This window comes from Gadus macrocephalus, chromosome 9 (assembly GCF_031168955.1).
Source record: "Gadus macrocephalus chromosome 9, ASM3116895v1".
NCBI classification, from domain to species: domain Eukaryota; kingdom Metazoa; phylum Chordata; class Actinopteri; order Gadiformes; family Gadidae; genus Gadus; species Gadus macrocephalus.
The window spans coordinates 10,519,178-10,531,352 of NC_082390.1; the positions used below are offsets into that span (position 1 = coordinate 10,519,178).

A 12,175-nucleotide genomic window follows, 5' to 3' on the forward strand; every position below is an offset into this window, starting at 1 on the left:
GGTACAATACAGTTACTATGGTTACGTACAACATTATGGTTACTTTATTTACAATATAGTTACAGTCTCGTTAGATTAACCATATATTGAGGAGCCTCACCTCTCACATCCAGCAGGACGTCCGGCTCCTCCCCCCTCCCCCGCTGACCTCTCCTCCTCCTGGGAGGACTGGGCTGCTGCCAGGCTCCTCTAGGAAACACCAGGGGTCACACCACAGGGGTCAGAGGGGTCACATCAGAGGTCAGAGGGGTCACACCACAGGGGTCGGAGGGGTCACACCACAGGGGTCAGAGGGGTCACACAGGGGTCACACCTCAGGGGTCAGAGGGGTCACACCACAGGGTTCAGAGGGGTCACACCTCAGGGTTCAGAGGGGTCCCACCACAGGGGTCAGAGGGGTCACACCACAGGGGTCAGAGGGGTCACACCTCAGGGGTCAGAGGGGTCACATCACAGTGGTCAGAGGGGTCACACCACAGTGGTCAGAGGGGTCACACCACAGGGTTCAGAGGTCAGAGTCCCAACACAAGCACTACCCTTATCCCCCACCAGTTACCTGTTGAAGGATGACATCATCACTGTTGGGAACCGTTATCTGTACAGTGATGTCGTCATCACCTGTCCGTCACTTCCCCTGAGGACCTCTCCCGTACAGTGAGGCCCTCTACTGTACAGTAGAGGACCTCACTGTACAGCAGAGGTCCTCACTTTACAGTAGAGGGCCTCTACTGTACAGTGGGGACCTCTGCTGTACAGGAGAGGTCCTCACTGTACAGCAGAGGTCCTCACTTTACAATGAGGACCTTTACTGCGGGAGGTCTTACCTGCACAGTGGGGTCTGCGGTCCTCTTCTGAGCTCCAGCAGCAGCTATCCTCCCCTGAAGGCCTGCAGGGACCAGACCAGAGCTTAGAGACCAGGGAGCCAGAGGGTTAGGAGGACGAATGGTACCATCTTGTGGACAGACAGACGTCCATGGTACCATCTAGGGGACAGACAGACGTCCATGGTAACATCTAGGTGTGTTTGCGTGGGGGGGATGGGTGGGGTGAGGGCTCACCGTGGGAGGTCCTGGGTGGGTTGAGGGGGTTGTGGTTGGGGTTAGGGCAGGGATTAAAGTGAAAAAAAATCTTCTGACTGAAATTTTATTCGCGCTACAGCCAAGTCACGTGCAGTGTGTGAAACATGTTCCAGGTTAGGTTACTTGACACCTGCTTAAGAAATACAAATGTATAAGACGTCAGCACCAAATGCAGCCATCACGTTTAAATGCTCGACCAATACTGTTTTACAGGAGGAGGATTTTAAACAGCTGTTCTTTTGCATCTATTGCAATTTTTTTGTTGTCTTTTCAATTAGACTCTAAGATTTTTTTTTTGCAAAGCTTGTCTCATATTTTTTTGCACCATGAACCGTAAGGCTTGCCATCGTTCCCCGTTTCCGTCAGCCATGCCCATCTCCATTTATTTTTTTGTGTTTTATCAATATCCGATACATCAGAGCCGTCAATCATTATAAGGGAGTTCATACTAGCTTAACTTTCGCTCTGACACTCAACACTAACACAACAAAGAGACGTAAGATGTGGCGCGAAAATGGTGTGTATATATATACATTTGTATATAATATATTTAATATATAATCGGGATGTACATTAAAATGCTTGTGTTTTCAGTCAATTTTAACGGTAGACCTTTTAAATACTCACTATATAATTTGACAATTTTACCGGCGTTGACGTATGACGACATAATACACGCGTGTATGTCCATGTTCGAAACTGCATACTACCGTACTGCCGACTACATACTGCGCAGTATGTACTGTATACTGCATACTGAATGTGGGATTCAGTATGCAGTATACAGCAGACCGACTGCACCGCAGTATACAGTATGCAAGTTTCCCAGAATGCATTTCGCGGCAGCGGTAGCGGTAAAGCTGCTAAAAGCTGTTTTAATTCTCGCTTCAGTGCTGTTAATACATCACTTTCTTAAGTTTTAATATTTTTTTATGCGAGAAAGTACCTATTTAGATCCTTAATATGCGATTAGTTTATCCAAATGACGCCTGTTTGTAAATTTGTCCCGACGTTATCGGAGATGTGAAGTGGCCTCTGAACTCCAAATGACGGAAATCCGTCGTAGCGACGGAGAACTTTAATCCATGGGTTAGGGGGATGCTCACTGTGGGAGGTCCTGTGTGGGGTGGGGTGCTCACCGTGGGTGGTCCTGGGCGAAGTCAGGGTGCAGTAGCCCCCGATAGAGCAGCCGTTGGAGGCCAGGAAGCGGTCTGTGTCTGAGAAGATGTCCCAGGCCAACATGGCGGGGGTCTGCCCCTCCCCCTCAGACCCCCCCAGCTCCTCGCCGCAGTAGTAGCCGAAGCGCTTGGCCACCAGGTCGTCGTTCACACAGATCTGAGAACAGCAGGGGGCTCGTTAGTCCTTCAACATGATATGTGGGACTAGACGGGAACCAAAGGCTGCTTCAACATGCTTGGTTAGAACAGGGAACAGTAGAACATCAAAATACTGACGCAGCCCTCATTATAATATTCTATTAGTAAGCATCATAAGTTCCCAGTGATTATGTGCTCACCTTGACTCCCTGGATGGTCAGGTAGAGCTCAATGGAACTGGAGTCATCAACCTCCTCCATCAGCAGAGCCTCCATCTGGGTCGATGCTATACACCACCACAAAAAACATCAACACTGTCACAAACACCATCAACACCTACACAAACAGCATCAACACCATCACAAACACCCTCACAACACCACCAGGGTATCTGCAGGTTTCAGCAAGTCAAATTTAAGACTTTTTAAGACCTTTTTAATACCACCTTGAATGAAATTTAAGACCTTAAACCCGCGATGGTGGGGGGGATCCCGCTGTATTACAACCCAAGCATAGCATGTGTGTCACTCAATGAGACTCATTCAAGTTTACTTTCTGTCTGTTTATTGAACATAAAGTGATACTCCAGGGCTCCAGACTAACTTTTTCCTTGGGTGCACTGGTGCGCCTACATTTTTAATTTGGGTGCACCAGCACGTATTTATGGTGCACCCAAGTTGTGAGTTGTTGAGAGGGGGGTGACAGCGTCTGGGCCCCCGGGCAGCTGCACCGGTTGCACCGTCGATATTTACGCCACTGATTAATAATATTTTCACCATTAAATAAATGCCTTCAGTAAGACCTGGGGGGTATACCACGAACCTCGTTGAACATACCCAGGCTTTCTTGGGAAAACCTGGCTCGACAGAGCCGCAACTCGCAATCACAGTTAAATGGTACCACGACGCTCACTTTAGATTCAATTAGTTGAACCAGGTTTTCCGCTTTAGGTTCAATGCGCGTTCACATAAAAGGGGCGTTTCTCGCGTCATTTGACTCACCTCTTAATCGCGCAAGAGCGGTGTATTTCATCCAAGGCGAGCAATGTATTATTATGAACTCCTACGAGGAATTCAAAGTTCAAATCACAGCCAAGGGGAACACGGTTGCCCATAATATGGCTAGGGTGGCGTGCTGGCAAAAATAGCCGACCGTGTTAATTCGTAAGTGAAAAGATTCTGCATATTGTCTAAAAAATATTATGTATCATCATCCCTTTTACCCCCATATATGTGGGGCCCCATGAATTGCGAGCCCAAGTACCGGGAATGCACTCGATCTCCGACCCAATATCGGACGTGCACATCAAGTTGCTTGCTTTTAGTGGCGTGGTTCAACGTCTCAAATATCAAAACAAAATCAGCCTTGTTGACGCTGCAGATTAGCTCGTTTCGGATGAAAGGCGCTGGTCCGAAGCGAGTTATATACGCCGTGTTGTCCCTTCCAGCAGTAAAGGTGCTCGCGATTTGAGAGTCAGGGAACATCAAACCGAAGAGATCTCCTATCCCCTCATTCGAGTTGTAGGACTGGTGCTTGACCACTGTGACTGTTTAGAATCCACAACACCTCCGCTTTCAGTGTTGGTGTCGTACCAAATGCTACCCTCAGGTCAGTGCTAGCAGCGCGGACCGTCTGCGGCGGTGGCGCCGGGGCAGAGATGCAAAACGTAGAAATGGCTGGGGTCTGTGTGTGGCTCCTGGCAGAGGTTTTATGTTTTTGGCTCTGCATATGGCTGACGACAGCCTTAATGCCCATGGTGCCGAGCTTGAATGTAGGCTACTTTTGCACGGAATGCATCTGGCCTGTTCTGGGTTGGCAACGGACGCTAGCCAACCTCGGAAACGGACGTCTTCCAGCCAACTGACGCTGAACTTGCATTTACCCATTGTTGCAGACTAGCTAGCAAGCGCGCAGACATCCGTTTATATATGCAGCTAGAAAGAAAGTAGCCTCTCGTACATCTCCTTCCCGAAAAGTCCCGCGAGAAAAAAAAAATATTAAATAACCCTGCCCCGACAAATTTAAGACCTCTGAGTTATACATTTAAGACCAGCATATGACATTTTTGACGAATTTAAGACTTTTTAAGGCCTTAAATTTAGAAAAATTAATTTAAGACTTTTTAAGACTTTTAAGACCTCCGCGGACACCCTGACCACCACAAACAGCATCACCACCATCACAAACACCCTCACAACACCACCACAAACAGCATCACCACCATCACAAACACCCTCACAACACCACCACAAACAGCATCACCACCATCACAAACACCCTCACAACACCACCACAAACAGCATCACCACCATCACAAACACCCTCACAACACTACCACAAACACAATCACCACCATCACAAACAGCATCAACACCACCACAAACAGTCAACACCATCACAAACACCCTCACAACACCACCACAAACAGCATCACCACCATCACAAACAGCATCAACACCACCACAAACAGTCAACACCATCACAAACAGCATCAACACCAACACAAACAGCGTCAACAGTAACACCATCACAAACAGCATCAACACCACCACAAACAGCGTCAACAGAGTTAGGGGGGCAGGGTTAGGGTAAGGGTTAGTGTGATACTGGTTAATGATGGCACCTTGCAGCAGGTTGTGGAGGTAGCGTGTAGCAGAGCTGTCCCAGGTGTTGGAAGGACTACATGAAAAACAAGATGGAGGACAGAACCTCATGAATTCAGATTTACCTCCTTGGCTGCCTTACGCCTGCTTCTACTTCTGTCATCCACACACAACCTTGAAGTTGATCAGAATGTTTGGACATCTTCATATTAGAGGAGTTTAACATCTCGAGGTTAAGTGCTTTAACATCCTCAGATTAAAGTGGATTAACATCCTCAGATTAAAATGGTTTAAAATCCTTAGATTAAGTGTTTTAACATCCTCAGATTAAAGTGGTTTAACATCCTCAGATTAAGTGTTTTAACATCCTCAGATTAAAGTGGTTTACCATGCTCAGATTCAAGGGGTTTAACATCTTCAATGATACGCTAAAGGAGGAGGAAGCTGACAGCAGGACCTACATGAGCAGGGCCTTCTCCTCACAGATGGATAGCCTCAGGGTGGTGGGTCGGACCCCCGCAAGCCGGTACCGCCGTGCCTGGAACGGAACCAGCAGGAACTCCGGTTCCAAAAGGCAGATCCTGTTTCACAACACAGCGTCAGCCCCTGGTCGGGGCAGAACCGGGTCCCAATGCCACGCGTCTACTAGGAGCTGTTGACTTACTGGTCCGACATGACGACCACCCGCTCCCCGTGGTCCACCAGGAAGCAGCGCACCTGTGTTGTCATGGAGACGGGGCCCTCGACTACAGACTCCACAGTTGCCCGACACCAACACCGGACCATTGACCAGTACAGCACACACACCTGAACAAGAACCAGAACCTCAGTACAGCACACAAACCTGACCAGAACCAGTACCTCATCATCAGTCAAAAACGCTAGGTTAGTAACAGAGGGGTTAGTCACAGGTGTGGGTAAGTATCAGAGGGTTTTGTAACAGGTGGAGGTCAGTTACTTGTGGAGGTTAGTAACAGAGGGGTTAGTTACAGGTGGAGGTTAGTAACAGGTGGAGGTTAGTAACATGTGGTTAGTAACAGGTGGAGGTTACTAACCACCTGTTAGCAACCTCCACTAACAGGTGGTTAGGGGTTAGTAACAGGTGAGGGTGAGGGGTTAGTAACAGATGGGTGAGTAACAGAGGGGTTAGTAACAGGTGGAAGTTAGTAACAGGCAGAGGTTAGTAACAGGTGGGGTTAGTAACAGGTGGAAGTTAGTAACCGAGGCGTTAGTAACAGGTGGAGGTTAGTAACAGAGGGGTTAGTAACAGGTGGATGTTAGTAACAGGTGGAAGTTAGTAACAGGTGGAGGTTAGTAACAGGTGGAGGTTAGTAACAGGTGGAAGTTAGTAACAGGTGGATGTTAGTAACAGGTGGAGGTTAGTAACAGGTGGATGTTAGTAACAGGTGGAAGTTAGTAACAGAGGGGTTAGTAACAGGTGGATGTTAGTAACAGGTGGAAGTTAGTAACAGGTGAGGTTAGTAACAGGTGGAGGTTAGTAACAGGTGGAGGTTAGTAACAGGAGGAGGTTAGTAACAGGTGGAGGTTAGTAACAGGTGGGGGTTAGTAACAGGTGGAGGTTAGTAACAGCTGGAGGTTAGTGACAGGTGGGGTTACTAACAGGTGGGGGTTAGTAACAGGTGGAGGTACCTGTCCTTCCAAGATTGAGCAGGGCTTCAGGGGGGTGGTGTCAAGGGTGACATCATGGTAGTGGAGGTTCAGCCTCACTTGGAGGTCCTCGTGATGTCCCTCAGAGTCCAGGCGGACTCGCCCCCACAGGCACCACGGACTCTCCACCTCAAGGGGCAGGAAGTACACCAACTTACTTGCATGAGTGTAGGAGGAGGGGCTTACCTGTGTGAACGCTAGGGATGGGCAAAATGATTATTTTCCGGGAACTAGTTCTTTCAGTTCAGTTCACTATAACGATTCGTTTATTTGATTCGGTCGTTTAGATTCGTTCATTACGTCAGATTACATCTTAAAAAAAATAAAAAATAAAAACTTTTTTTTATAATTCTTTTTTTTTTTTTTAATTGGTCATGGGTCCGGATAGGACCGTCAAGACCGCAGTCCGCAGTCCGCCGTTTGGAGATGCCTGCTATATAGTATATCGAACGTCCCACCAATATTTATACCACTTGCTTACTCTCTATATTTCATTCATGGTTTTACATTTATAATTTTATTTTACTTTACATTTAATTCTTCATTGTTCAGGCATTACAGAACTTGCATGGTCATAAATAAAAAATACGAACTGCAGTTTAATTTCTTTGTTTGTTCTTAAATTGATGTAGAATGGAGCAAAGACTCCTGGGATTGGGAAATGCGTTTATCCAATAAACAGATGGAGGGTTAGGCAGACAGAGAAAGCGCGCATATTCGACGGTACCGCCTTGTCATTGGTTTACCCAGGTACCATTCCAACACCATTGCTACCTCTCATTGGCTGAATCTTTGAGCACGTTGTAGACTCAATCAATATAAGTCGCGGGGAGACGGAGCTCTGTTCGTAAGCGGGGAGACGGAGCTCTGTTTGTTTGTATATTTTATTTTCGTGACCATATGTTTGGTTTATGTTAAAAAAAAAAGAATCAAAGAACCAGTTCTTCTTGTTTTGGGGAACCAGTTCTTGTCGTTCACGTTCGGGATTCGTTCGTTGTAACGAATCAGTCGCGACCGACACATCCCTAGTGAACGCCAACGCTTCTTTCTGGGTGGTGTAGTGGTTTCAATGACATCGCAAATAAAACGTGACTTGAGGCTTCTGCAGGAGCATATACCATCGATTCACAATATAACAGCTCGTGGTAAGTACATTACGACTTTAATCAAAACCTCTATGGAGAAAATGTTTGGGATTTTTACTTCTGGAACCACGGTTTTACGCTCTTTTGCAATGTGACGTCATGATGTAAAGCCTTTCCTTGTAAATTATAGACAATGAAAAAAAAAGACTAGACCATTATTCACAAGAATAGGATGAAATTAAGAAATAAACTAAATAATTGATAAACTCTTAAAAAAAATTGTCTCAAAGGAATACGTGGGAAGGTACCTTCAAGATGGAGATGTTCTGCATTCTGTCTGCTGGATGAGGAATCAGCAGGGACTGCAACACACACAGAACCATTAGAACCATTAGAACTACTAGAACCATTAGACCCAGCAGGGACTGCAACACACACAGAACCATTAGAACCATTAGAACTACTAGAACCATTAGACCCAGCAGGGACTGCAACACACACAGAACCATTAGAACCATTAGAACTACTAGAACCCTTAGACCCAGCAGGGACTGCAACACACACAGAACCATTAGAACTACTAGAACCCTTAGACCCAGCAGGGACTGCAACACACACAGAACCATTAGAACTACTAGAACCCTTAGACCCAGCAGGGACTGCAACACACACGGAACCATTAGAACCATTAGTACTAGAACCATTAGACCCAGCAGGGACTGCAACACACACAGAACCATTACTGTACGTCCACACCAGGGGCCTCATGTACTAAGACTTGCGTGGATTTCATACTGAAACTTGGCGTACGCCAAAACCCAGAAACTGTCTTACGCACAAATAAATTCAGATGTATCAAAGTGTGCGAACGCATGGATCCAAGCACGTTTCTTTTGTACATCTCGATCAACGTGGAATTGAGCGCACATGCCGAGGTGCCAAACTCCTCCCTGTCCACGCCCTCATTTAAATATGCAATTTCATTTAAATAGGCCTCTGGACCTGAGATTCACCTCTTAATCCGATCACCTGGCACCATGAACAGAGGCAAAAAACGAAACTTCACGGAGTCTGAGCTCGAGATTTTGCTCCACGAGGTAGAAATGCGCAAGCATATGCTATTGGAACCCTGTCAACAGGGATAAATGCAAAACAAAAGAGAAGTGAGTGGGAGTGTGTTTGCGAGGCCGTCAATGCAGTGGGGTCTCAGCAGCGCACACACTCTGAAATTAAAAAAAAGTGGTCAGACCTCAAGGTGGAGGTGAAGCGGAGGGTTTCTGCCCACCGCCGAAGCGTGACCGCAACAGGTGGGGGGACGGGAGTGGGGGAACTCTCCCCCTTCGATTTGAGAGTGGCCGCTTTGATCGGTGACACAGCTCTCACCGGAGTGGTGGGAGCCCATGAAGGGGACACCGATCATCCCCAAGGTAAATATGCTGAAGTCATAAATGCTGTAATTATACTGGTCATACAATTGGCTGCTTGCAATACACATACGTCGTGCGTAAAGATGCCAGGATATTAAAGACTTTGACTCGTGTTTATTAACTTACATTTTTTATTTTTGAATAGACAAGCAAGGAGAGGGCACGGATTGCTCCGTCGGCCCCGGCGTCTCCAGCGCCCTTCGGATTTTACCATTTGCGATGTCCTCTAACAACGCTAACGCAGCCATTTTTAAAACAATTTTCTTCATCCATTGCGCATGCTTTTATAGACACCCATATAATTGCAAGGTGTGTTAATTGTTCATTAGTGTGTCTCTGATGTGCAAATCACTCTGAGTCATTGTTTTCACCTTTTTTCCCAGTTTCCCAGCGTCACCTCTAAGTGTCGCCAAAGGAACAATAGCTGTAGAAACGTGCGTACGACAGCTCTGGAGCTGGCGTGGGGACCGCACATTTTTACGGTCATTTCACGTTTTGTACATCTGAACGTGAGCGTGGAAAAGGACGTACGCCACGTTTTTGTGCGTACGCAACCTTAGTACATGAGGCCCCAGGAGCTCACAAAGTTTCGCTGCAAATTTTTCTGTTCGCTTTGGTCGCTCAAGTCGCTCATGACGTACAATTAAATTATGCAGACGCATTTAAAGGAGCCGTATGCGTTTAGTAGGCCCTACAGACAGCCATATCAAATAGTGAACTCTCCCATACACCTTGGCCATATTGCCGAGACGGTTTTGCTTGTTCGATAAAGTGCTTCGACAACAAGTAGGACCTTGATTCCCCCCAATATAAAAAAAAATCCTAAAATGTAGGCTAATTACAACCGAGAACAAAAAACCCTGCGTGCTGTAGTAGTTGAAATATGTTTCACTGATCTGGATCTGCAAATCATGATCTGCACTCATTCGTCGCATTCAAAACAAATAGACATTAGCGCACATGGCTAATTTGCATACGTGCACAGGACTGGTTGGCTCCGCAAGGCAAATAATGGAACATATCTATCTATCTAGGTCTTTCTGTCTATCTATCTATCAACGCGTGTCTAGTTTTAATGTGATGTATTGTGTGTATGGCCAGTCAGACTTGTTCTGTGTGGTCTTGTAGGCTACTGTCCTGTGTGGGCCGAACCACCTAAATGGATTCCCGACGATTTGTGTCGTTTGGTATTAATAAAGACTTGACTAGGCTATCTATCTAGACTATTTAATTAACAATTATTCACCTCAGGCTCCGTGAATACTATAGTGGGGAATAGAGGGATAAAAGACAAGAGATATATCCCTTGTCATTTATCCCTCGTCTTGTCGATTAGTTTGTTTATGTGACGATTTCAAAAACTTTTTTGGTTTTGTTTAAAGCATGCTACACGCGATTGGTTGGTTAGATTGGTGGCATGTAGAGCAAATTAAAATGAGTCCCGCTTAAATACGAACGTTCTAGATGTAGCCTATAAATACTCCCGCTTATCATCACTTGATATCCAAACCACTATGGCGTTTCGATCTCTGAACTGAAAAAGGGTGGGTTCGTACAACACCGGGTGCCCAGTTACAGCCGCGATTAATACTTCAGCCGACATTTTGTTCAGTGAGTGAATAAAGGTAGGTAGGAACCAAAGTGCCTGCCGATGTTCCCTGGGATCCACGCAAGCGAAGAGCGTCTATATTCCGATTGGCTGTCAGTGTTTGGCCGCTGAAGCGAATAATAGTCATTTGCATAAAGTTAAAAAGTTTTCAACTTCTTTTTGACGCTCTGGTCGCTCAACTTTGGCCGCTGGTAGCGTTGGTCGCTTTGGTCGCTCTTGCCCATAGAAAGTGAGTGACTTCCGGCGATTTGGTCGCTCAATTCGCTTCTGGTGTGGACGGACAGTAGAACCGGTGTTGCACCGAATTCTGCGACCCATCGAAAAGTGTTACCCCAGGAGCGCTGTTGCACATTCTCTGCAACATGCACGCAGCACGAGTTTGAAGTAGACAGGCATGAAGTTGTAAAAACGCTGTGCATTATAACAAAAACATTAATAAAAAATAAGATCTACCCTCTCCTTGTTATTAAATGTGCTTAATATATAGATTTGACACAAAGAACCACTATAAGCACAACCACAAGCATTAGAACCATTATAACATCTATAACAAAATAACCACAACCATAGGCATTAAGTACATCTAGAACCATTAGAACCAAAACCACAGGCATTCAGTACATCTAGAACCATTAGAAACCCAGCGTTCATCATCTTCCTCCTCAGAGGCCCGAGCGGTACATCTCGACGTGGAGTCCATCTACATCTTCCACTAAACTCTGATCCAACTTAATCAAGTGTTACAATTAAAACCTGGGCTAAGTGTTGCAGATAAAGATCTTTATACTGTTATTCTGATCCCTGGTCAACTTTATTACGTATATTATCTATATTGTGTTACAATTCCTACCTGGATGAAGCAGTGGATCTTTATGGGTCAGATGAACGCTAACGGTCAGGCGTCGCTAGCTCAATTAATATAACCTCGTCTCACTTCAGACCTCAACCATCTCTAAACTAATACTTAACTATCTCTTAACTAATACCTTACTGAACCACCTCTTAACTAATACCTCATTGAACTAACTATTAACTAATATAAACCCACCACAACAAAACGTCGTCTAACCATTTTCAATCCGAGGCCAGCATGCAACACGTGGCAATGATAGCGCTCGGCACGGGATTGGTCAGAATAAACGGTCAATCATAGCGCAGAGCTCAGGATAGGTCAGAGAACGGTGATAAAGGGGGGGGGGGGGGGGGGGGGGCATATATATATATATATATATATATATATATATATATATATTGATAACAACGACAATCTTATAGTCTTATATTTGATAAGAAGTTTGGGGGAATTTGTTGAATTGGAGGTTAAGCATTCTTCACATTTGATCAAGTACCTTCACTTTAGGCGTCTTTGAGTGTTATTAATTATTATT

At 45.7% G+C, this 12,175-nt stretch overlaps 1 protein-coding gene and 1 long non-coding RNA gene across 3 annotated transcripts in view; one reads left to right on the plus strand and one right to left on the minus strand.

The window, feature by feature from the left end:
* The window catches only part of tdrd12 (tudor domain containing 12), a 33,598-nt gene extending 21,684 nt beyond the window's left edge, over window positions 1-11,914 (minus strand). The window contains exons 1-10 of one of the 2 annotated variants that reach the window (XM_060060691.1): window positions 11,638-11,914; window positions 8,060-8,113; window positions 6,649-6,795; window positions 5,663-5,805; window positions 5,460-5,579; window positions 5,019-5,074; window positions 2,596-2,681; window positions 2,219-2,414; window positions 825-886; window positions 101-189 (exon numbers count right to left, since the gene is read on the minus strand). In XM_060060691.1, the coding sequence (XP_059916674.1) occupies window positions 101-189; window positions 825-886; window positions 2,219-2,414; window positions 2,596-2,681; window positions 5,019-5,074; window positions 5,460-5,579; window positions 5,663-5,805; window positions 6,649-6,795; window positions 8,060-8,083 (923 nt within the window). In that variant the 5' untranslated portion in view covers window positions 8,084-8,113; window positions 11,638-11,914. The remainder of the gene's footprint in view (window positions 1-100; window positions 190-824; window positions 887-2,218; window positions 2,415-2,595; window positions 2,682-5,018; window positions 5,075-5,459; window positions 5,580-5,662; window positions 5,806-6,648; window positions 6,796-8,059; window positions 8,114-11,637) is intronic. The other variant, XM_060060692.1, reaches the window with a different exon arrangement.
* On the plus strand, window positions 8,511-9,599 carry LOC132464366 (uncharacterized). Its single transcript, XR_009527246.1, has 2 exons — window positions 8,511-9,178; window positions 9,324-9,599. It is a non-coding gene; the product is annotated as an uncharacterized LOC132464366 (long non-coding RNA).
* Window positions 11,915-12,175: the final 261 nt, after the last annotated feature.